General features: G+C 44.3%; 1 protein-coding gene across 1 annotated transcript; it reads left to right on the top strand.

Moving 5' to 3' along the window:
* The first annotated feature begins 799 nt into the window (after positions 1 to 799).
* On the top strand, positions 800 to 24,844 carry cad (carbamoyl-phosphate synthetase 2, aspartate transcarbamylase, and dihydroorotase). The gene is made up of 44 exons (XM_040125070.1): positions 800 to 1,234; positions 2,191 to 2,330; positions 2,470 to 2,599; positions 2,935 to 3,077; positions 3,607 to 3,748; positions 4,238 to 4,409; positions 5,708 to 5,893; positions 6,017 to 6,126; positions 6,646 to 6,788; positions 7,032 to 7,163; positions 7,502 to 7,735; positions 7,856 to 8,077; positions 8,614 to 8,802; positions 8,952 to 9,076; positions 9,561 to 9,694; positions 9,888 to 10,000; positions 11,085 to 11,249; positions 11,330 to 11,415; positions 11,767 to 12,013; positions 12,947 to 13,045; positions 13,462 to 13,686; positions 13,834 to 14,016; positions 14,135 to 14,353; positions 14,789 to 14,956; positions 15,132 to 15,314; positions 15,964 to 16,068; positions 16,482 to 16,727; positions 16,872 to 16,953; positions 17,401 to 17,567; positions 17,870 to 18,034; positions 18,477 to 18,608; positions 18,793 to 18,994; positions 19,178 to 19,368; positions 19,556 to 19,696; positions 19,895 to 19,984; positions 20,114 to 20,255; positions 20,926 to 21,119; positions 21,224 to 21,298; positions 21,510 to 21,722; positions 22,124 to 22,249; positions 22,385 to 22,540; positions 22,722 to 22,823; positions 23,129 to 23,223; positions 23,768 to 24,844. The coding sequence occupies exons 1-44, from the start codon at positions 1,144 to 1,146 to the stop codon at positions 23,865 to 23,867; spliced, it is 6,705 nt and encodes a 2,234-aa protein (XP_039981004.1). The 5' UTR covers positions 800 to 1,143; the 3' UTR covers positions 23,868 to 24,844.
* Positions 24,845 to 25,729: the final 885 nt, after the last annotated feature.

The following is a 25,729-nucleotide window of genomic DNA, read 5'->3' as shown; positions in this document are numbered from 1 at the left end:
AACCTTTTTAAGGGTTATTAGAAAGTTATGGGAAATGAGGGCAGGATGGTTCATGGATTTACAGGTGGTCAAAGTCAGAGCCAGTCCGATATCCTCTGGAAATTTGCTCCGGCTCTGTCGTTCATGTTTAGTTTGCATTTTGAGAGCAGTGAGCAGCCGCTCGACCTGTTGACCCGAGAGACCGAGAGGGTTCATGTGGTAAAGGAAGGTCAGAGATGTATTTTGGCTCTAAGCCATAGAGAGAATTATAGACAAGCAGCAGAGCTTTAAACTCTATTCTCTTTCAAGCCGGAGGTCGGTAGAGTGTGAGTATTTGTGGTTGTTTTGCATCTCCTTGTGTTCATCTTGTCTCTTTGGGGTCATTTTGTGTCTTTCTCTCGTCCTTTTGCGTCTCTTTGTGGTCATTTTTTTGTATCTTTGGGATTATCTTTCGTCCCTTTGTACTTCTTGTGTGTCTCTGCGTGGTCATTTTGTCTCCTTGTGGCCGTTTTGTATCTTTCTCCCTCTCTTTTGCTTTCTCTAGAAAACAGAGGCTCCCTGGCCCCACGACCCCTCGGGCCCCCTCAGCCTGTGCCCGGCAGGCCCATTCGGTAGTCCATCCTTGGGGCGCCTCCGGCAATTTATTCCTTTCGCAGGGGGAACCCTGACTGTACCGTACTCTGCGGTTAAGACGCGTTATGCCCACGTCGCGCGTCCCACTCGCTCACAGCAGTTCATACGGTGGCAGATCGGCGCGACTTTTATTATGAAGTTCCTGAGCGGAAACGCGGTGTGCTACTGAGTCAAACTTACCGGTGCAGGCGGCGGCTCGACTTCCACACTGCTGGCGGCGTGTGTGGAACCCTGCGCTCCCGTCTTCCCGTCCGACTAGCAAACTGTCTCACCAAACTCCGTTTTTCCTTTTGCTTCGTTGCTCCCGGGGTCTTGAAGACGCGGACAGATCTCTGCTCGGCGGCCCACTCTGGTGTTCACCGGTGGTTTATTTTATTTTTTATTTTATTTTATTTTTTTAAAAGTCCCATTCGCATCTCCCGCTTCCCCCGCGCGGCTCGAGTTTCACGTGGAGTCCGGGAGCTCGTCGCCGCTCCGAAACATCCCCCAGTTCACCGGTAACAGTGGTTAGCGTTAGCCGTCTGAGGCAAAATGGCAAAGATGGCAACCTTGATTTTGGAGGACGGGGCGACGTTCAGGGGCCGCCTTTTTGGTGCCAGTGTGTCAGTGTCGGGAGAAGTTGGTAGGTACTTTATGATGTGTTTTGCTCTGTCGTTGAGTGTCGCTCGCCTTAATGCAACGCGACGGCCGTTGGTCGGAGTTGTTACAGCGCCGAACCCCGATAACCCGCCTCCCCCCTCTCGCCAAACTCAATTCAGACATCTGTCAATTAAAGGTCGGGTTAGCTTACTTTGTCATTTTGACACGCGAGTGCTCGACACCGCATGGCATTTTACATCCCCCTTCTAAACCCCACGTACAGATGAACCATCAAGCGGCATTTAATTTTAGTTTCTTTACACCTCCGTTTGCCACTTGAACACCGCTGGTACGTTTTTTTTGGCAGGTGAATGCGTAGGATGAGAAGCTATGGCAAGTGAACAACTTTTCGAAAGTCGGACTGTGTGTGTGTGTGTGTGTGTGTGTGTGTGTGTGTGTGTGTGTGTGTGTGCGCATCATGGTGGAGGCATGCCGAACTACAGTTTTGGCAACACTGACTTCGCGCAACGCCGAAACTTTGCTCCCCCGTGGCCTGTACTTGTGCCAGTGAGCAAGGCAGCGTTGAAGTGATGGAATTTTAGGCGTAGTCTGGCGGAACAAACTAAGCGCACCAGAAGGGAACGTAGAGTCCTTCACATCTGGATGCCGTAGTCCAGGCCCAGTTTGATTACAGAAAAGATGCGGTAAAACCACGCCACAGACCATGAAATTAAACGTTACGCTTGCTGACACTTGCCTGACACTGTCTCAATTAAAAAATCCACATGCAAACAATCATAGCGTTCACATGAGTTCAGCACATGCACGCCGTCTGAAGTTTGCTGTCAGTGATGGATAAATACTCCGTGTTAAGTATTTTTAGTACCACTCAAATACAGGAGTTGTCAAGTGTGTGTTTGGTACAAAATAATAGTCCAGAACCTTTGTTGCCAGGCATGAATGTGACAGACGTGACTGTGAATATTTTTGTGCGCTCAGTGTTTCAGACGGGCATGGTGGGCTACCCAGAGGCTCTTACTGACCCGTCCTACTGCTGCCAGCTGCTGACCCTCACTTATCCCTTGGTCGGCAACTATGGGGTGCCAAAGGACGAGGAGCGAGAGTTTGGACTCAGCAAGGTGGGCAGCTGTTTTAGGTTCTAGTCGAAATTAGGGAAGTAGAGGGCTAAATAAAAAGTACTGGAGGAGAGAGAGAGAGAGGGGAGAAAAAAAAGGCTCATACCAACATGTGTTTTCTTGCTGACGTCGTCTTGCTCAGTGGTTTGAGTCGTCCAAGATCCACGCTGCAGCTCTGATTATCGGAGAGCTGTCGGAGAGTCCCAGTCACTGGAGCTCAGTCAAGTCCCTGGACCAGTGGCTCAGAGAGCAAGGCGTCCCTGGAATACAAGGTCAGGAAATATAAATCCAAACAGATGATTATATTTCTGCTTAAACTACATCAAGTGTAGCATTATAATGGAAATGGAGCATGTATTAAAGTCTCAAATAAACTAATGGACTGAAGGTCAGAAATGGTGTAGCAACAGATGCAAGATTTACTTTACAGACTATATGATTTTAAAAAATAAATGACGATAAGTATTTGGTCTACTGCTCCACTGGCATCTGATTCACGAACTGTTGAACGAAACTATCAGACCTGCACAAAATTGAACTGTCCTTTTTTTTTTTTTTTTTTTTTTTTTTTTTTTTTGGGTGGACCATGTTTTTCCATGTGCTCCAGGCATCGACACCCGCCGTCTGACCAAAAAGATCAGAGAGAAGGGCACCATGTTGGGGAAGTTGGTGGTGGACGGGACTCCCGAGGAGAGTATTCCCTTTGATAACCCTGACCAGAGGAACCTGGTCCAGGAGGTCTCCATGAAGGTAACCCACCCACATTACAGTATACTTTCTGACTCACAGCAGCACAAACACCTCTTTGGTAGTAGAGGGGGTGGCTAAATGGCCTGTTAAGTTCAAAAACCCTGAACTTGTTAAGGACCCTGCGACTAAATACTTCATTCTGTGCTGTTTCTCTGTCTTTATATCATCATATGTCAAGTTACATGAAACATGGGAGTGCAACGACCGAGGCAGGGTTTTCCTGGCTCAAGATCAGACAAAGGCAAATGCTGATTTGATCTTACTTATTACCGATATAAAGCTTAACTTCAATGTTCAATAATACACCTCCAGAATTAAACTGGGAAGTAGACCAAGTAAATAAATGTAAAGGATAGATTAGATTGTTCTAATCTTAATATATGTAAATATTAAAAATAGTAAGGCAAACAGTCCTCGTTCTGACCCCGGTTGTTGGCTACCTGTTTTTTGTGGGGGTTTTCTTGTTTTTTCTTTTTTCTTTTTTGTTTTGTTTTAAAATTCCGGTTACATTTCCTTTGACCCCCTTCAGGAGCCCAGAGTATTCAACCCCAGTGGTAGTCTGCGAATCACAGTGGTGGACTGCGGCATCAAATACAACCAGATCCGCTGCCTGGCTCAGAGAGGGGCCTGTGTTACTGTCGTGCCCTGGGACCACCCATTGGACAGCACAGGTCCGTGACACACTGCTAGTGCTGCCTTCGACGTGTTAGATCCAGTGCCAGATGCCAACTGCCAGTTTAGTTCGTTGAGGAACTAAACCCAGAGACCACTATGTTTTTGACATTTTGCAAGATGTCAGTGATGATGACAGCGAGTAGCCACCATAATCTAACTCAGCGTTTACTTAGTTGTTAGCCGGATCTGTAATTTAATGTATGGCGTTAAGATATCTGCAATTGTTGTCATTCGATGCAGTTCTTATCATTATAATTAATTATATTTTTTTGTTTTGTTTTTGGCAATATTACTTTTTTTGATAGTCAGCGTAGTGAGACAGGAAACATGGGTGAGAGAGGTTAATGACCTGCAACAAAGGTTGTCGGGGGGGGTCGAACTGGGACGTTGCAAATACTTCAGGACCCGAGAATTTTTGGAATATGTTGACAACCATGTATCAGTGGTAACACAGGCATTGTTATTTACTTTCTTGTCTTTTCCAGGTTTTGATGGTTTGTTCATCAGCAACGGCCCCGGGGATCCCCAGTTCTGTCAGGCCACCATCAAGAACGTGCGGAAGGTGGTCTGCACGGACCGCCCGAAGCCCGTTTTCGGTATCTGCCTCGGGCACCAGCTGCTCTCTTTGGTCATCGGCGCAAAGACCTACAAGATGAAGTCGGTACCTCGTACACAGCTCTATTAACATTGAAACACTTGCATGCACTGAAAGATCATTTAAATTCCCAGGGATGGAAAAAAACTCGTGAGGCGCTGAATTTTTTCTGAAAGCACAATTTTTATTAGGGTCTCCTGCAACTGTGCACTTTCTTCAGTTTGTAATGATTATGATGAGTTGATAAATCTTTTGAGAAACAAAGCGTCAAATTTGATTTCATCTGGAGCTTACTGCTGGCATGCACTCGTGTCTGGAAGGTTTTTTGAAAGAGGACAAAGACAGAAATGTTCCCCCAGTGACCCGAGCCAGGGAACCTCTTTAAAAACCCTTTTACACTCTCTAGAAACACAGACATTCACACCCCGCACACTTTCTTTGGGAGAGTTGTGATGTGAAATGCCAGTTTTTGCTGTTCTCAGCAGTCTGGGCTCTCCTGTATGAGCACTGGAGTGTTGGACTGACCCGCCGTGTTATGAAAAAGACTAAACAAACAAGCCGGCACGCAAGACAGGGCCGTCCCGTCCTCACTGTGGAACTCCACAGGGGTTACTGAGTTTTTGTTCCCCTGAGACTCCACTGATGGCTGCTTTATCAGGCTCTGTGTGAAGGTCAGGAAGGGCAGGGAATGTTCCCATTAGCCCGCAGGAATTCTGTTGGCATCTGGACAGACATCAGGGTTGTGGGATTGGAATGAAATTCAAGCTACAGATAATTCCCAGGGCCTCCCTATGAGAAACTACGCAGATAATATACATGATGCATGGAACTGCCTTAGAGCTTCAGGATGATGCTAAATGAATGTTTCGGATGGCATTGATTGTCATTTAAACTGAAATGCTTTATGATTTGACTGACTTTAGGTGTTCGTGAAGCGACGTCAGTGTCTTTATGGTTAATGTTTCTTTGTGTTAAAAAAGAGTCCCATTTGACAATTTTAATAGAAATATCAAGGTATTATGTTCTTTTTTTCATCTTCTTCTTACAGTGGAAAAGCCTCTGATAAGACATTAAATCATTGGATATCTCCATTTAAAACCCAGAATGATACAACAACTAAAGCAACTACAACAAATGCTGCCTCGTTACAATCTGTTCAGGTTAAGCGGAGGATTGGTCGTGAAATGTTTAATCAGTTATATCAGCCATATCCTTTGGATTAAAGGTGAACTAGACCAGATTTTCAAAAATTTTTTTTAAATCTAAATAAATGGACATTAACATAATGACGTGTGTATAGTTCTCAAAATGAGCCACGATATATAACCCCAAGTATTTGATTTTCCTCTTGTTTTTTCAGGTACGGTAACCGCGGCCACAACCAGCCCTGCATCCATAAGGGAACAGATCGCTGCTTCATCACCAGTCAAAACCACGGGTTCGCTGTCGACCCGAAGACCCTGCCGAAAGACTGGGACGTCCTCTTTACCAACGCCAATGATTTCACCAACGAGGGCATCGTACACAACACGCAACCCCTGTTCAGGTAACGTGCACAGAAACACTGGGTGATGTGATAGTACACACCAGAAATGCCAGAATGGCGATGGCCAGATGGCTCGTTTGTGAACAAAATATGTGATTAGGTCCTTGTGATGTCTTCTTCCAGTGTTCAGTTCCACCCGGAGCACATGGCCGGTCCCACAGATCTGGTCAGCTTGTTCGATGTCTTCCTTGACACTGTGAGAGACCACAAGGAGGGCAGCGCTACAAGAACGGGTAAAAACCACTTCAGTGATTTTAAAAAAACAACATTTTTTTAGTAAACTGTTTATTCTTTCACTTCGGCCTCCTGTGTAAAACACATGATTTCTCAGGGCAACTGATGTGTTAATAGCATCATTATGAAATCTTACACCTGGGTGTAGACTGGGGGTACATTTGGAAGGCCAGCTACTTTTTGATATTGTATATTTGGGATTTCGTACTGATACTTTCCTGTTTGTGTGTCTTTTTTTCTGTCTGTTAGTTAAAATATGCCTTGTTACCCTTGGGCTTCCTTACAAAAGAAAGTTTTTTTATATACCTGGCTTGTTAGGTTGTTAGATTAAATTTAGGTCTTTCCATAGACGACCAGTTTAACAAGTTGTTACACTGGTTTAACACACACGTCGTTGTTGTGCTTTGTTCACTTCAGTATTGTTTTCTACTTTACTAGTACAAAAGACGTGTCTTACAGTAATTTTTATGAATAGGAGCAACAAAATGTAAACACTTAAATGGGATGTTTTTTTCCAGTGAAGCAGCGTCTGATGGATCACCTCACCTTCTCTGCTTCCCCGAAGCCTGAAGAAGTATTCCGCCCCAGGAAGGTCCTCATCCTGGGCTCTGGGGGACTGTCCATCGGCCAGGCTGGAGAGTTTGATTACTCCGGCTCCCAGGTCTGTAAAAGAAGACCTCTTTTTATAGGAGTGGTGCAGCTGTTCCGATGGTGCTAGAGTTATAGAGTCAAAATCTGTATAATGGAAGGGAAAAGTCACTTTGAGCTGCAGTAGAAGTCGGACTCTGAGGTGGACAGTTCAGTTGTTAATGAGTTTCAGTTTCTATCCTAAATGTAATGGACATTTTTAAGAAGCCCACTTGGCTAGTGTTCCAGCTGATGTTGTTTTGTTTTGCTTTTCCAGGCTATTAAGGCTCTGAAGGAAGAGAACATCCAGACTGTGCTGATCAACCCCAACATCGCCACTGTCCAGACGTCCAAAGGCCTGGCTGACAAAGTCTACTTCCTGCCCATCACCCCGGAGTATGTCACTCAGGTACAAAGTCTCTCTGTTCCTACACTGTAATTGACAAAATGGCCTTCCTGATGTGGAATTACTGGGCATTTGGATTTCCTGGACAGGTTCCTAGCAGGTAAAAGGTTTTGTTATTGTAGTCAGGAGCCAAAGAAAACGTGTCATTGACCTCAAATTTTATCTGACAAAATGTTGTGGATTTTTTGGTTTGGGGTTGGTTAGTGTTTCAAACTCACACGTATCGGAAGCAGCCACAGAACACACACATAACATTTCAATATGTGAACACAATCAAGTTGTTGCAAACAGCGTCTCCACGTGGTATGAGTGCTGCACGTCTTCCCTCTTTATTGCCACAGGTGATAAAGAATGAGCGTCCGGACGGTGTTCTGCTGACCTTCGGTGGTCAGACCGCTCTGAACTGTGGTGTGGAGCTGACCAAGCTTGGTGTCCTGGAGAAGTATAAAGTGAAGGTGCTGGGAACGCCGGTGGCCTCCATCGAGATGACTGAGGACCGGAAGATCTTTGTGGAGAAAATGGAAGAGATCAACGAACATGTTGCTCCCAGTGAAGCAGCACTGTCTGTGGAGCAGGTGAGGAGATGCTTAGCAAACGGGCAACCCAGATTCTTCACTTCCATTCCACCAAAACATGGCCTCTTTTTAGTTTTTATCCAATTTCAATGTCTAAATTTACCCTTTTACCTTTGCCAGGCAGTGGCAGCTGCAGAACGTCTAGGCTACCCCGTCCTGGTTCGTTCGGCATTCGCTCTCGGTGGTCTGGGATCCGGCTTTGCCAACAACAAAGAGGAGCTAACCTCTCTGGTGACGTCGGCCTTCGCACACACCTCCCAGGTGCTGGTGGACAAATCCCTGAAAGGCTGGAAGGAGATCGAGTACGAGGTCGTCCGCGACGCCTACGACAACTGTGTCACTGTGAGTAGAGAAGACATGCGTGTGAGGTGACATGACGTGTCACGTCAAGGGTAATGAAACTAGCAATCACAGGCGATGCCTGCGTAGAGGTCCATTACTAAATCCAAAATGTGACTAAGTTGAAAACCCGGGCTGAATAAAAAGCCCCAAAATGGCACAAGTTCTGGATTCACAGCCATGAAATTTTATGATACCTACCACTGAAAAGTATAATTTTTTTTCCAGGTTTAGGTGCTAAGTTGTAGTGTCAGATGACAAAAACACTCATTTGACCAATTAACAATGAGACACTGATGTTTAGCTGATCAGGTTGTGGTTCCTTGTATGTGGATATTATGATGACCACTTGTACTTAGCCTCCGTTGTTATTTAATACTACGTCTGGAATGATAATCCTAGTTTCTGGATATCTTCAAGTAAGCATGCCATGGACAGGACGAAATGGCAGTTTACTACAAAGTCAGAAGTATTTACATTATATGTAGCATCAGTATCTTGACAGTATGCACGTGCTTTCATTCATTCTTCTTTTTTAGGTGTGTAATATGGAGAATATTGACCCTCTGGGCATCCATACTGGGGAGTCCATTGTGGTGGCGCCCAGCCAAACGCTTAACGATCATGAATACAACATGCTAAGGAACACGGCCATCAAAGTCATCAGGCACCTTGGCATCGTGGGAGAGTGTAACATCCAGTACGCTCTCAACCCCGAATCGGAGCAGGTAAACGAGCGAAGATGCGCGCAAACAAACAAACACACACACACACACACACACACACACACACACACACACACACACACACACACACACACACGCGCACACACACACACAAAGTTTGTTACAACCTGTGCAACGTTGTGTTTTTGCAGTACTACATCATCGAGGTGAACGCCCGTCTGTCGCGGAGCTCGGCGCTGGCCAGTAAGGCGACAGGTTATCCTCTGGCCTATGTAGCGGCTAAACTCGGCCTGGGGATCCCGCTGCCCCTGCTCAAGTAGGTCATCATAGATCCTCCAACGTCAATACTTTCTGAAAACTGATGTACCCAGAGTGAGTTTTTAGCTGCAAGCATTGAAAACTGTCATGTGCTGAAACGTAATGCTGATGTGTTTGCTCACATTCTTAGCTTTACTTTGATTAGTTGTACAGGAAGGTTCTTGTACAACACGTTGTGTTTAGATGATATTTAACAGTGATGATTTTCAAAGGTTTTTATTATTTTGTTGAATGAAAAAAAATTGTTACTAAAAGACTAATGAGTCTTTTAGGTGAGGTTTTGTATTATGAGGTATTGTTGTGATGAGGGGATTAATTATGTCACATTTTATTTATTTTACTTTTCCAGTTTTTCTTTCTCATCCTTCTGGATTATTTATTTATTTTTTCTTTCCCCACCCCTTAAAACTCACTCAATTTTGTGACTCGGCAGTGAAAAATCTGTAAATGTTTTTTCTTCTTTCGTTGGTTCTTTTCTGTAGGAACTCTGTTACCAACTCGACAACAGCAAACTTTGAGCCTAGTCTGGACTACTGCGTGGTGAAGGTGCCTCGCTGGGATCTCAGCAAGTTCCTCAGGGTTTCCACCAAGATCGGCAGCTCCATGAAGAGCGTCGGTAAGTGGCAGCGACGAGACTGAATTTGATCAGGCTTTTCCACACAGAGGCTGTTTTTAGAGTCTACAAAGCACGGATCACAGAAACAACACAGAGGCTGCTGCACAATGAATTCACGGTGCATCAGCCCTGTCAGCGGTATTATACAATATAGCTGACGTGATTCTCAACGGTTGAACACTTTTCTTGACAGGTGAGGTGATGGCTATTGGCCGTAGCTTTGAGGAGGCCTTCCAGAAAGCTCTGAGGATGGTGGATGAGAACTGTGTTGGCTTTGACCACACCATCAAACCTGTCTCTGAGAAGGTAATTTAAAAAAAAAAAAAAAGCAGTCTGTATATCTCGTCAATTTTTCCTCAATTTTTCAAATTGTTTTTATTTTGGTATTTGTATCCTGGGACTGGATTATCATGAGTCCCTTTTAAATGTTTCCACTGCTGATACCTGTAATCTTTACGTCCTTGAACCCGTGGTGAGTTGTTCCGTATCCATTATTTACGTAATATCAAAATTGCCCAATCTGTCATCAGCCGTGTGTCACACTAATAGGTTGGGGAACTTTCCGTGAAGATTCCCTGTTTTTGATAAATACTAGTTCATTTGGATTTTGGAGAAAAGTAGTGTTGAAGTATTTTCTGCCCATATCTACGCTCTAAAACACAAAATGAATGAGCCTTAAAAGCTGCGACAAGACAGTGTCACTTGCTGCTTCTTGACAAGGCCCACGACACACATACACACACACACACACCTTTTGATTTGATGAGCACAGTTAAAACTTGCATCGCAAAAGAACATTGTTTTCGCAAATCTCCCGCTGCTATGGGCAATGCCCCAACATTTCCATGTCAAATAAATCCCAAAATGACATGTCACTGCCGTCCACTGGCGAGGTCCTCTGGTACAAACAGTGTGGTGTTTTAAACTGGGCCAACAGATGGTGCTAATGAGCCACTGAGCCAGTGCACTGTATACTATCAGGTAGATAATACCTGCTAATGACACAGTTTATGAAGCAGACTATATAATGATGATGATGATGATGAACTGTATTGATACGGCACTTTTCATTACAGATGGCTTTACATAGTTGAACCAGGCTCAAAACACTTCAAGATATGATTTTAATGATCATTAAAATCATTCAAATACAAATAATACAAAAATAAAATGGAGTAAAATATGGATATGGATCTTTGTTTATAGAGGAATCTTTAGTTGTGCGTTAAACTGATCATTTAATTGTTACTGTTCATAGCTGCTGTAATAGAAAATATATTTACAGCTTCTAAACAAAATATACGCTCACATTTGACAACACACTGGTTGTAAGATAGTTATTTATCTCAGTGTTAAATCACGCCTTGCTCTTGCCCTGTCTGCTCACCAGGAGCTACAGACTCCCACAGACAAGCGTATCTTTGTGTTGGCGGCGGCGCTCAGAGCCGGCTACACGGTGGACCAGCTGTACGAGCTCACGAAGATCGACCGCTGGTTCCTGCACAAGATGAAGAACATCGCCGACCACGAGCGACTGCTGGAAACTTACAACCAGGTGAGATCGCCGCGAGGTAAATACCGGTTTTCTTTGCAATTTTCCTCCCAGTGACGTTCCAGCTTTGTCCTTCCTACCAGGACGAGAGCACCATGCCTCCGGAGGTGATGCGCAAGGCCAAGCAGCTGGGCTTCTCAGACAAGCAGATAGCGCTGGCTGTACAGAGGTGGGTTGGAAAGTCAATACACACCTTAGTAGACGTCGTTTTTAATCCAGCAGTAGCAGTGGTTTGACATCACAAATTGCAAATATGTAGGCCAGAGGAAGGAAGTGCAGGTGTATAGAGGGTCTACAGATTATCTTGTCCTATGGGACGGTTCAGTGCATGTATCTGTTTCTCCTCATCGGGTATCTGAAACGCCTATATATATGTCTTTCTACGATTTTTGTTACAAGAACCTGTTGAGACGGCGTAAATAAAGTTACAAAAATTATGGTCTGAAGTTTATTTCTCCCTGTATTTGATTCTCGACTGTTGTAAGTTTGCCATCGATCGACAAATCTCCCCCTCCCACAGCACTGAGCTGGCAGTGAGAAAGCTGCGTCGCGACTGGTCCATCCTACCTGTGGTGAAGCAGATCGACACAGTGGCGGCTGAGTGGCCCGCCCACACAAACTACCTGTACCTGACCTACCACGGTACAGAGAACGACCTGAGCTTTCACGATCAGCACGTCATGGTAATCGGCTCCGGTGTGTATCGGATCGGCAGCAGCGTGGAGTTTGATTGGTGCGCAGTGGGTTGCATCACAGAGCTCAGGAAGGTAAGACCAGCATGATCTCATTAAGTGGGAGATTCGCGGTCTCTTCTAGAGTAATTTTAAACTTTTTCTTTACCGAATTTTAAGCTAGGTGACATTGAGCGTTACTTTGAGGTGACTTTGACTGAAACAGCAGTGAGGCGTAGTAATTTTTCTGTTGTTTCCTGAATTTGTGTCAGCTGCGGAGAGCATGTCACTCTGGCTGGTATGTGCTCGGTTTTTAATAAAGAACGCCAAAGGTATGTGGGCTCGAGAGTAGCGCACACATTGTTTTTATGTGGTTGAATGGAATCAATTGATTTACGTGATACAAAAAGATTATTCAAGGTGGTTGATTTTGATTTTAAACTGTAATTTTAAAAAGGGTATCAGGGAATTTGTAATGATTTAGATATTTTTAAATTAAGAACACATTCATTGATTTTTAAAATAAATTCCTAAAAAGCTTCTCCCCCGACTTTATTCCATTTGCTAATACTTCCTATCACACTGTTGTCTCTGTGTGTCTGTTCCTATACTGTTTAAACTTTCTGCTGCACCTACACATTAAAAAAATGCATCTGCTTGATGATAAATATGCAGCAATTGCACCACGCTACAAAAAAAAAAAAAGATACAACTGACAGAGATGTAACAGGGACTCTCATTGGGGCAACACTAAAATGAAGGTCGACCGGTGAGATCGCTCCTGTTACTCCTCTGTTGTTTGGACCTTTAATTGTTATGTTAGCAAATACTGCTGCAGCCCACCTTTGTGATTCCACCCCGAAAAGATGATTTTGATTCTCTAATCATGACCAGTGCAGTTTAAAGGTCTATCGAATTACTTCCTGTCAACAAAATAAGATTGTTCTTTTAACGGTTCCTCTGGTTTGGCAGCTAGTAAACCAAATGCTACAGAGAGAATATTTAATGATGTTTTCCCATTTACTGCAGATGGGTTTCAAGACCATCATGGTCAACTACAACCCTGAGACGGTCAGCACAGACTACGACATGTGTGACCGCCTCTACTTTGATGAGATCTCCTTTGAGGTAAGGCTCTGTGTCTTCTCTTACACGTTTGCGTCCAGCTTCAACTTCGAGTGTTTCTATTTAAAACTGGATTTGAGACTGCAGAAGTAATAACTTACACTTGGGGGAAATGATTTAGATCCCAGTTTGTGGTGGTGTTGCACTGGATGTCATTAGTTGTACATAGGTGGAAGAACATCTTAAAGCAATATGCAGTCACATACAACAATAATACAAACTTGGGCCTCAAAAAATATGATGAAGCTGAATTAACACCTCTGACATAGTTTAAAAAAAAATTAAAATGCATGGGCTTCATAAATAAGTACTTAATGCAGGCGTTTTGTATTGGTTTGCATTACATTTTTCAGGCATTCGTGATATTGTCTTACCCCTGTGTAGATTGTGGATCAATAAGTGTCTCGCACATATTCCAGGTGGTGATGGATATCTACGAGAGGGAAAACCCGGAGGGAGTGATCCTGTCCATGGGAGGCCAGCTGCCCAACAACATCGCCATGTCGCTGCACCGCCAGCAGTGTCGCATCCTGGGAACTTCGCCCGAGTTCATCGACTGTGCCGAGAACAGGTTCAAGTTTTCCCGAATGCTGGACACCATCGGCATCAGCCAGCCACAGTGGAAGGAGCTCTCCGACACTGAGGTACAACGGACCAGGGTTTATACCAGAATATAGTTTTAAAATATCTCGAAATCTAAAAATGTCAAATCCATATGTTTTCATAAGTTTGTGCTTTTAACAAGATGTTTCCTAGTTTTCTCACCTCTTTCCCGTCTCCTCTTTCTCCAGTCTGCTGTCAAATTTTGTGAGACAGTGGGTTACCCCTGCCTTGTGCGTCCCTCCTACGTCCTCAGCGGAGCAGCCATGAACGTGGCCTACGGCGACAGTGACCTGGAGAAATACCTGAGTAACGCTGTAGCTGTGTCCAAGGAACACCCTGTTGTCATCTCCAAATTCATACAGGAGGCCAAGGTTTGGAGGAAAAAAAGAACCACTCATAGTGGTTGAAGATAAGCTCTAAGATCAGAAAAGCTTTAACAGCGGAAAGCGTTAAATGTGTCTGTTGTTTTTTTTTTTTTGCATTCTCCAGGAGATAGACGTGGACGCAGTAGCGTGTGACGGGGTCGTGATGGCCATTGCGGTGTCCGAACACGTGGAGAACGCCGGCGTTCACTCCGGCGACGCCACGCTGGTGACGCCGCCTCAGGATCTCAACCAGAAGACCATCGAGAGGATCAAGATGATCGTCCATGCCATCGGCCAGGAGCTGCAGGTCACCGGACCCTTCAACCTGCAGCTGATTGCCAAGGTGAGGAGTTCATCCACGTTGGTTAGAATTGGGGAGATAAATTATTAAGTCAAAGTAGGGGTTGGCGATACTCCCTTATGATATCATAATATTACAGGGTATTTTTGCTAAATCCGAATATTGATAATGGGACATGACAATTTTTTCTTTTTTATATCACATTTTAAAATAATACCAGAATTTCAATCATGTGAATATGGTTATAATAAACCAAACCCCTACATCATAGAAACAGGTTGATGGTTTGAAACTGGGTAAATGTAGGGTTTTCGAACACCGAATCAACACTGATATGCATTGGCACTAGGTAGATGTTTAATTGTTTTCGCTTGGCTGGTTACCTGTTTAAAGGTGGATTAACGGTCCTAACGTTGAAGTGGACCGCAAAGACCTGACCGTTAAGTGCGTTACAGTGACATAGTATTTCTGTTACAGGACGACCAACTGAAGGTGATCGAGTGCAACGTCCGAGTGTCCCGCTCCTTCCCCTTCATATCCAAGACCCTGGGTGTGGACCTTGTTGCGCTGGCAACACGGGCCATCATGGGGGAGGACGTGGAGCCTGTGGGCCTAATGAGAGGAAAGGGGGTTGTAGGAGTGAAGGTAACTAAACCCTCTTAATCCAGGGCTTTCTTTTCCCCACTTGTTAGGGCTGTATAGCAAACAAGATCGAAGGAGCCCTTGTTAACTGCAATCTGAGAACGTGCCCATCAGTTATCATCACAACTCGCTCTTCGTCACGTGTTCCTCCTTAACCACGTTGTCACATGCACTTTAGGTCCCTCAGTTTTCATTCTCTCGGCTGGCTGGAGCCGATGTGGTGCTCGGGGTGGAGATGACCAGTACTGGAGAGGTCGCCTGCTTTGGGGAGAACAGATATGAGGCTTACCTCAAGGCCATGCTCTCCACCGGCTTCAAGATCCCCAAGAAGAATATCCTGCTCTCCATCGGCAGCTATAAGGTACTCGCACAATGTGACTGGCAGCTGAAATTATGCGTTTTATTGGAACGTCGTGGCAGTGGCACATCTGCAGTCTTGAGCTGTGATTAACAGGTGTTTTTTTTTTTTTTGTGGCTACCTAGCCATGTGGAAATAAATCCCAGGTTTTATCCAAACACGTCTGTCACATGAAAAATACTTGTAGGCAACATCTTATGAACGGAAAATCAAGACTTTCCGTGCAAATAGCCACTTTAGTTATTACCTTTTTGTACTAGAATCTCTATATATAAGACTATTCTATTGAGATGTGGCTCTATATCTATATATAGATATAGATAGATAGACATATAGATTTATTTATTTGTTTATTTACAATTGTTACTAGTACGACAGTCAAACTGTTCAGAAAGCGATGAAACTGATTCATCTGTGAAATTAAAGATATCATGATAAGCGGACATAAAAAGCGAGGAGACTTAATTCAGTCAAATGCTCACGCTGTGATGAACTGAGGCCAGTGCTGATAACTGTTACAAATTAAGAATTGTCTTTGGCCAACGGTGGTCAGAGTATTGCTGCGTCCTTTCTGTGTTCCAATCCACCTTTTCTCAGTTGAGATAATTTTCTTCATCAGCCAGATTGTTTACGATGATCTGTGTGCCTGTAGAACAAGAGTGAGCTGCTGCCCACCGTGCAGGCCCTGGAGTCTCTGGGTTATGACCTGTACGCCAGTCTGGGTACTGCGGATTTCTACACGGAACACGGAGTCAAGGTAACGTTAATGCACGCTTCTCACTTAACGGGGAACACGCATAATGATAATGCAGGCAAGCAGAGTTGTTGGCGGCTAGAGATCGACAGGTACCGCATATAATAATACGTACTGACATTGTATTGACTTGAGTTGGAGTAAAACCACTAGGAAAAAAAAAATCTGTCTTAATGATCAGTTTTGAAAGCATTTATTCCTGATGGTGCAAATGGCAGACCTGATCGTCTCTATTTCACAGCAAGGCCGTCACCTACCCGGTTTATGAAATGGCACAGTAACCCATGGGATGAGCTGTTATATGCCTACCAGTCATAAAATAAAACAAAAAAAGGAAGAGAAATCGTCACAAAGCATCAAAAAGTGGCTTTTACTTGTCTCCTCTGACCTCTTTTTATCGAACTCCTCCTCTTCAGGTGACGGCAGTGGACTGGCCATTCGAGGAGGATGACAGCGAATGTCCCACTAAGGAGAAACAGCGCAGCATCATGAACTACCTGGAAGAAAACCACTTTGACCTGGTCATCAACCTCTCCATGAGGAACAGTGGAGGTCGGAGGCTCTCCTCCTTTGTCACCAAAGGCTACAGGACGCGACGCATGGCCATCGACTACTCTGTCCCGCTCATCATCGACATCAAGTGCACGAAGCTCTTTGTTCAGGTAGGTTGTCTCTGTTTTTTTAACCAATTAAGATTAACCAACTCCATCAAAAATGTTTTGCACTGCGTAACTTGCGGTGCACTATTTCAGATACTTGCCTACAGTTGGAGGTGAGCGTAAGTAAAATGCGCTGATGTGTTGCAGGCCCTTCGTCAGATCGGCAGGACTCCGCCGGTGAAAACTCACATCGACAGCATGGCATCCCAGACGCTGGTCCGTCTCCCCGGTGAGCCGCTGCGACCAGCAGAAGAAACTCGCTGTTGATTGACGTGTTGCTCTTTTCTGACTGTTTGCTGGTGTGGTGCGTGACAGGCTCCGATTATTCGTCTGCAGCTTCAAAATGAAGAGCTCGCTTTTTTTTTTTTTTTTTTTTTCTTCTTCCCCTTTTGGTATTGTCTTTCATAACATCGGGTCATTTGTCACAGGGAAACTAACTAGACAGCACTAGAAAAAATAGATGCAACAATGTTCTTAGAAAGATGACCCTGTGCCAAGCTCGACCCTAACAACAGGTGCGGCTTGCAAACATTGACGACCGTTTTTGAGACATTAATTCTTCTATCTTTCAAATAAAAGTCTTCCGAAATAAAGCGGTGCAAGATTGGGAGGCTTTGTGCGCACATAAAAGTACTTAATGTCTTTTGAAATACTTCTTATGCGATTTGATTTTGAGGTCTGATCGATGTCCACGTTCACCTACGGGAGCCTGGCGCCACACACAAGGAGGACTTCTCCTCCGGTACAGCAGCTGCTCTGGCAGGAGGGGTGACCATGGTGTGTGCCATGCCCAACACGTCCCCGGCCATCACCGATTCCGGTACCCTGGCTCTGATGCAGAAGGTACGCCCAGATTTTCGGAATTGTTTGTTCCAGTCTGTTTGTTTCTGTTAAGTCAAACATGACTCGCTTGCATGATACCAAATGGTAAGACAAAGAGTGGAATCGCGTGTCGATGCTGTGTGTGTAGCAGGTCAACACATAAATCTGAAAAACTCAATTTAATGTTACATCTAAGTAATGTTAATATAATTCCTGTATTTTTTTTGTTTTGTTTGTTTTGAATCTGTATTTGACAATAATGTCATAAAGGTTTTAAGTGATGTGAAATAAAAGATAGATTTCACGTCGCGCTGTATCACCAGCTGGCCCGAGCGGGCTGCAGGTGTGACTACGCCCTGTATGTGGGCGCTGCTTCAGACAACGCCGCCGTCCTGCCGACCATCGCCAGCCAGGCCGCCGGCCTGAAGATGTACCTGAACGACACGTACTCCACCCTCAAGATGGACAGCGTTTCTCTCTGGATGGAGGTAGGCGGAGTCACCAAGCTGCAAAATTTCAGATGAAAACTGACTTTACTATGACGTACGAGTAAAATGTTGGGTTCTCTCAGCAGGTCATTTATTAAAATCTGGCTGCTCTTCATCAAAACCAAAAAAAAATGTTTAGCATGATTTACATCAGCTGAAGCTTTCTTCTAGCACAAGCCGGCTTACCTTTCCTTATTACTTAAATAAATAGTTCAAAAAAATCCCACGATATAACACTGGGCCAAAGATTATTGACATGAAGGGTCAGGAGAGAAGCCTCAGTGCAGTCTGGGAATTAGCAACCGGCATCTCGTGGCCGTCAGAGGAGCTGCGTCTTAAAGCACTTTGCCTTCTTTGACATTAAGACCAGCTGAAAGTGTGTCTGATTTTTCTTTTTTTCCCCACCCTGTGGACTAACCTAGCTGTCTGGTTCTGCTTAAAGCACTTTGAGAAGTGGCCCAAGCAGTTTCCCATCGTAGCTCACGCCGAGAAGCAGACGGTAGCTGCAATCCTGATGGTGGCGCAGCTCTACCAGCGACCAGTCCACATCTGCCACGTGGCCAAGAAGGAGGAGGTAATGGACTGTTTTTCTAGTGATTCTGTAACTTTATTTCAGTTTGCACATCCTCACAATGCTGTAACTTGTGGTACTTCGAATATTTTTTTTTGCAATGTACTCTTTATACCCTTGCCTCTACACTATTTCAAACCTGTTACCCGTCTCTCTGTGAGCGTCATTGTAATTCCTTTCCTTTCAGATCCTGATCATCCGCGCTGCCAAGCAGAAGGGCATCCAGGTCACATGTGAGGTGGCGCCTCATCACCTCTTCCTGTGCGAGGAAAATGTGCCCGAGATCGGCGATGGACGGGCACAGGTCCGACCCATGCTGGGAACCCATGAGGACATGGATGCACTCTGGGAAAACCTGGACATCATCGACTGCTTTGCAACGGACCACGGTGGGTAGTCGCTCGTTCTACTTTCAGTCACACCGACCACAGAAACCAGTCTACTGATTGATCTCGTAGTGGAAGTGAGGGTTAGACGGAGGTATCATTTAGCCTTTCTTTTATATCCGTTTGTATTTACACCTTTTGGAAGACAACACATGTGATAGTGTTGTGTTTATTATGCGCCGTCAGCTCCTCACTCTGTTGAGGAGAAGAACAGTGAGCGTCCCCCTCCGGGTTACCCCGGCCTGGAAACGATGCTGCCGCTGCTGCTGACCGCTGTCAGCGATGGACGTCTGACTCTGGACGATATTGTCAGACGTCTTTATGACAACCCACGCAAGATCTTCAACCTGCCTGTCCAGGAAAACACCTACGTCGAGGTACACACAAACACACACAGTATGATTATAGGACAGATTTTTTTTTTAACGTGGCCATCACTTTGTCTTGGTTTTGTGTTCTTCTGATGCCCTGATTGACACAGGAGTCTGTCTTTCATACAGAATCAGAAAAAATAATGCGAAAAGTTAGATTTTGGCCACTTAAGTACTTGTTCTTTGCTCACAGGTGGACTTGGAGCAGGAGTGGGTTATTCCTCAGGCCATGCAGTTCACAAAGTCCAAATGGACCCCTTTCCAAGGTCTGAAGGTGAAGGGTAAAGTCCGCCGTGTGGTTCTACGAGGAGAGGTGGCCTACATCGATGGACAGGTCAGCAGTCATGCACACATGCAGTGTCATTTGCTGTAGTCTCTGTGTGGGTTTATTATTTTATTACGTCTTCTGTTTTGTCCTATTTAGTGTCCATGTCATTTTTAAGTTTCTGTATATGTGTAATTTAATCTCTCTCTGTCTCTCTCTCTCTCTGTGTCTCTGTCGCTCTCTGCCCCCCCCCACCCACCCACACAGGTGTTGGTACCTCCAGGTTATGGTGAAGATGTGAAGACATGGTCCACTGCTTCCGTTCACCCTCCTGAGCCTGTTAAAGAAAGCCCAATGGTATTAAAAGGGAATGAAAATAAAATTGCCGCAGACACAGCAGATGTCCTGCGCTAGTCTTAAGCCCTAGACTGTACTTGAAACCACCGTATGACTGTTTTGTGTGCTGTGTTATTTCCTGTGGTTCAGACTCCAGAGCACCCTCGTCCCACTCCTCCTCGTGAAGGCCTGGTCCGAACCCGAGCCCCGAGCCCCCGGCGCCCCGCGGGAGAGGGACGCTACCTGCTGCCACCCCGCATCCACCGCTCCTCTGATCCTGGACTCCCACCAGGTACTGCAACTCTAGTGAGAAAAACAGAGGCTCTGATTGGACGTCGTTTTTCTTTGTCTTGTGCAGAACAGGGTCAGAGCCTGACTCTAAGAAAACAAAATCTATAAAATGTATTTATTTATTTTCCCAGCACAATGTCATTATGAATGTCTTCAAGGTTTGAAATTGTCTTATTTTGTTTTGTTGGTGAATGATAGAGTAAATAACTTAGTAATTAAACTATGGATCATTTTGTACCTTGAAAAGTATTTTTTGATCTTTGTCGAATTTAACATATTAATCGGTTTCTGAAACAATCATATGGGAGGGAAAAGAAACCATATAAAAGCCTTAATATATCGCCATCTAGTGGTCGCAAGATTGACGCCCTTTTAACCAATCCAGTTGTTTTCCAGTTTCACATATATGGTTTCAGAATTAATCAGGATCTACTCCGAACAGACATGAGCACATCAATGGAAACATTTTTCTACCCCACACAGTCGCCGCAAGGTGACCTCAGTTACTGGGGAGATACCGGACAAACCTTTACAGCAGGAGAGACTTTATTGTACATTTTCCCTTACATATTTATTGCCTTGTGGGTTTGCTATAAAGTGGCTACGTTAAGTTTTCTGTATTCAAATAATAGAAGTAGTTGCTTTACACTGTGTCATTCTGCCTACTGCAGAGATGATCACGCTCCCACGCGCCGGCGACGGCGACGGCTACAGCCACCCTCCTCCTCTGTCCAGGCTGCTGTCCCCTCAGTCAGCACCGGGTCAGATACCTTCTGCACAGGTGTCCCACTTCCAGATATCTCCTCTGCTGCATCCGCTGATTGGCCAGCACATCTTGTCCGTCAGGCAGTTCAGCAAAGAACAGGTGCACACAGAGCGGGTGACACACGAGTCAGCGAGTTGTCTTCATTTACAAAATTTAAAAAAAAAAGACGTAACATCAGTTTATCTCTTGTGTCTCTGTTTCAGATCTCACACCTTTTCAATGTCGCCCACACTTTGCGTTTGATGGTTCAGAAGGAGCGAAGCCTGGAAATCCTGAAGGTAGGTCGTCGTCAGAAAGGTGTTCATCTCATACAGGACTGCGAATTACCCCCTGCATGTCTAAATACCCAACCGAGGACTGGATCCACCAACATCTTTGTTTATTGAGAAGTATCTTTAAGTCGGTTTATCCCTGTGAATGCGTGTCGGGCTCCAGACGTGCGACCGCGCACGCGACTCAATGAGCAGCTCCCTATTTCTCGCTGTCCAGGGTAAGGTGATGGCGTCTATGTTCTACGAGGTCAGCACCCGCACCAGCAGCTCCTTCGCCGCGGCCATGCAGCGTCTGGGCGGCTCAGTCGTCCACTTCAGCGAATCCACCTCTTCCACACAAAAAGGAGAATCTCTGGCCGACTCTGTTCAGACCATGAGCTGCTACGCCGACGTTCTGGTGCTGCGACACCCGACACCCGGAGCTGTAGAGGTGGGTTTTCGGGTTCGACGGGATTGGAGCCTTTTTGTAAAGCTTGGCGCAGAGTGGTCTGGCTTCACCACCCGCTGCGGAGCATAAACCCGGTTATTTGACATGCAGGTACTACCGCAGATGTCCAAAAAGCCTACCTTTTTTTTTTTTTTTTTTAACCATGCATTGCCAAAGTGGGGAAAAAATTTAACTGCTACATGACCATAAATGGTAAAAGTTGTTTCTTTTTTGAATGTTTCTTTGGCAAACAATATGTTGCTCTTCTCACTTATTCGTAAACGCCCATTAATGAGTTACAGCTTTTTTTTTTTTCCATCCCAAGCCAAAAAAACTCACTGATACTGGAGACGTGTTTCTTCATCTTCATCTCAATGTGACCCATCTCCCTCCGTGGTTTTCAGAGCGCGTCTCGTCATTGCCGTAAGCCGGTGATCAATGCCGGGGACGGCGTGGGGGAGCATCCGACCCAGGCCCTGCTGGACGTCTTCACCATCAGAGAGGAGCTGGGGACGGTCAACGGCATGACGGTGAGGGACAGAAAGGACCGGCAAAACGGTCCTGTGGATTAAAATCCTGGTCCCTGAATATCAGGGTGTTAAACTGGAGCAAAGCTATGTGTGGAAAACCATTGTAACCCATGATTTCTTGTGTTTTTCTGTCAGATAACCATGGTTGGCGATCTGAAACATGGCCGCACAGTTCATTCCCTCGCCAAACTGCTGACGCAGTACCGCATCACCCTGCGCTACGTGGCTCCCAGAAACCTCCACATGCCGGCAGAAATCATCAGCTATGTGGCATCAAAGGGCATCAAACAGGTGGGGGACACTGTGTTTGGGTACGGTGTAACAACAAGGCAAATGTCCAGGACGGTATAATCGGATGTTTTCGCTGAAGGTTTAAATCGAATATGTTCCCGAAAGACGATATATCTGAGTTTGACAAGAGATGTAGTTGAGCCGGACTAAAAAAGGATTATGTATTCTTACCTGTTTGCAGGAGGAGTTCGAGAGTATTGAAGAAGCTCTGCCTGAGACTGACGTCCTCTACATGACCAGGATCCAGAAGGAGAGGTTCGCGTCTGAGGAGGAGTACAAGGCCGTAAGTAAACCCGTTTTCATCTCATCACCTGCTTTCACTGTGTCTCTTCTGATTAGGGTAGACACATGGCCCTGAGGCATCTTTTAAATAAATGACGCCTTTTAAATTATATTGCACTTCAACACACATTGTCAGTTGAAATCCCAGAATCCGATCCTTCGAGAGAAAACTAAGAGGAAAAAAAAAAACGATTTTCTCGTGGTGTGTGATCGTGTGTGTTTTCTGAAGCAGGGTTATTACTTTTTTTTTTCTTTTTTTTTCTTTTTTAAATTCAATCAGCTTTGTCTCTGTTGTTTTTCGGTCAGTGTTTTGGTCAGTTCATCCTCACTCCTCACATCATGACTGTGGCCAAAAAGAAGATGGTGGTGATGCATCCGCTGCCCAGAGTCAATGAAATCAGGTATGACCCACCTTAGCGTGAGTTTAACGGCTGTCCTGGAGCTTTCAGTTGTATCACACAGTTGTCTGCAGCAGACAGTTTGCCTCATTGTTTTTGGAATTGTAGATCTTCAAATTTCCATTTTTTATGGGGGGGGGCTTGTTTCATGCTTGATCCTTGACGAAACAGTCTCACCAAAACCCAGAGATACTTAGTTGACAGGAATATGAAAACAAAAAAAGTAGCGAGTCCTCACATTTGAGAAATTAGTAAATATTTGGCTTTTTTTTTTTTTTCTCTCTTTAAAAAAATTACTTAGAAGATTCATTGTTCCTGTCAGTACAGTGATATTTGATTTATTCTTTGCAGCTGTGCAAATTTTTTGTGTCCGTTTTGAAAAATACTTTTATGATTATTGTCTGTTCTACTGGTGTATTAGACAGTACATTATTTTAGTCTTGGTAATTCCCCACACGATGAGCTGAAACACTCTTATTTCACTTTCTCCTGTGTGTGTGTTGTGTGTTTTTTTTTTTTCTTTTCTTTTCCTCCTCTCGTCTCGTAGTGTGGAGGTGGACACGGACCCAAGAGCCGCGTATTTCCGTCAGGCGGAGAACGGCATGTACATCCGAATGGCCCTGCTGGCCACCGTACTGGGCAGATAAATCCACGCGCCGCCTGTCTGTAGCACGAATGGTTAAACTGCTAGAGTAGAGAGAATTGTTAGGCACAGTACCTTCATGTTCTTTCCTGAAATAACACAGTCATCAGTCGAACACAGCCCAGTCCTTAGAGGGATGTTAGTTAGGCATTGAGACTTAAAACGGAGGCTGCTGTATCGTGCTCTAACACAACGCTGCTTTTCTCCAGTTACACAGACCAATACTTGTTAGTGTTTTTATTTTTGTTGTTTTTTTTTTTTCCTTCCTTCCATATATCTACTGTAAAATGACTATACTCAGTAAGGACAAGTGGATTTTTTTTTTTTTTTTGATGTCTTAGAACACAGTTATTTTTCCATAAAACTTCTTCTAGACCAACCGTTTTTGGGAACAGTGAGAATCTCTTCTCGTTCATTTGTTCGCGATGGTTGAGAGGCCGTCAGTATCTGTGCATCAATGAGCCAGTTGGTGGAGCAGGGGCAGGCTGCTTGGAGGAGAAATGGAGGCGGGCATTGAAATCATGACATTGGTTGTGCTATGATGCGTGATATTAATGCAGAAAAATCTTTTTGCTAGCTTGAAAGGGACCAGGTAGGAAGTTGAAAGGGAGAAATGAGAAAACAGCTGCCAGCAAGACTGGTTTGTAGAGGTTGCTCCATTGTGACCAATAATGGTGCCTGTTGTTTCTGTTATATGAAAAGCCTGTTGTCTTGTGTAATGTTACTTTTCTTAAATGTGTAGCATAATCTCAAAGTGTGTATGCGCAAATGTTTTTGTTTTTCTTGTTTCTTTTTAAGGTTAAGGGTTAATTGTTGTAAATGTCAGCGATGACTTCTAAACTGCAACATTAGAACTAAACTTTTTTTTTTCTTTTCTTTTTTTAATAATCAAAACGGGAATTGATGTCGGCAACGTGTTGGTGAATGGCTTTGTATTACGTGGAGAAATAAATAATAAAAGAACAATTTTCCCTTTTCGCAGTTCACATTGTCATTAATACCATGATGTGAAGCAACATGCCACCTAACTGAATAACTAAGAACTCTTGGCAAAATAAAATAAGAAAATTATTGTGTATATATGTGTGTATGTATGTCTATATATATGTGTACGTGTGTGTATATGTGTGTGTGTTTGTGTGTGTATTTGTATATATGTTTGATGAGCTTCAAAATACAGTATGCAAATCACAATTAAAATGTAATTCAATAACAGCAAGAACTGAACTATAACCATAATGGTTGCCGTAATTGTTATATTTATCATGTTGCTGTGGTTGTTGGGAGTTTGTAGGGTTGATTGGAGAAATGAGCCTGAATGCTTTATTGTTTATTTTGCTTTTGTGGAAGAATAATATGGCAAAACAAACAGGTATTGTACCAAAATAATATCCAATATAATAGTAATAATAATAAATAAATCACAATGGTCTTTTTTCTGCAGCATTAATACTTTTACTTTGATACTTTAAGTGCATTCGCCTGTCAGTACTTTTATATTTAAGAAGGATTTTGAATGCGTTTCCTTGCAATGGAGTATTTTTACACTCCCACTGTTAGGCCCCTGTAAAAAATCTTCTCACGCAATACAGCAATTCATCCGCGCGTTAACAACACGTTTTAAATGCAAATTTGCATCGCTGGTAGGGAGGAGAAGTAAAACCATCAAAGCAGGTGATGATAAATGGGAATAAAATAAAAAAGAAAAGCGGTGTCACCATCATTGCTGCCTTCAAGAGTTTTCTGAAAAAGCTAAATTACATCTAATTCTGAAGGCTGCATGGGTGACTCAGCAAAGCCATAAATGTTGAGGGGAAAGTGTGACGAGGCGATAATAAACGCATGTCATAGACTTGGGGCCCCTGT

The sequence above is a fragment of the Xiphias gladius genome, chromosome 4, assembly GCF_016859285.1.
Source record: "Xiphias gladius isolate SHS-SW01 ecotype Sanya breed wild chromosome 4, ASM1685928v1, whole genome shotgun sequence".
NCBI classification, from domain to species: Eukaryota; Metazoa; Chordata; class Actinopteri; order Istiophoriformes; family Xiphiidae; genus Xiphias; species Xiphias gladius.
Note: the sequence above shows the minus strand (reverse complement) of the source record. Positions and strands in the feature narration are given on the sequence as shown.

Bases quoted from the DNA above. Each gene is read 5' to 3' on its own strand.
- cad (XM_040125070.1), top strand. From the start codon at position 1,144: ATGGCAAAGATGGCAACCTTGATTTTGGAGGACGGGGCGACGTTCAGG. The intron at 14,017-14,134 runs GTTTGGAGGAAA...TGCATTCTCCAG, and splicing joins AATTCATACAGGAGGCCAAG to GAGATAGACGTGGACGCAGT. The intron at 16,728-16,871 runs GTAGGTTGTCTC...GATGTGTTGCAG, and splicing joins GCACGAAGCTCTTTGTTCAG to GCCCTTCGTCAGATCGGCAG.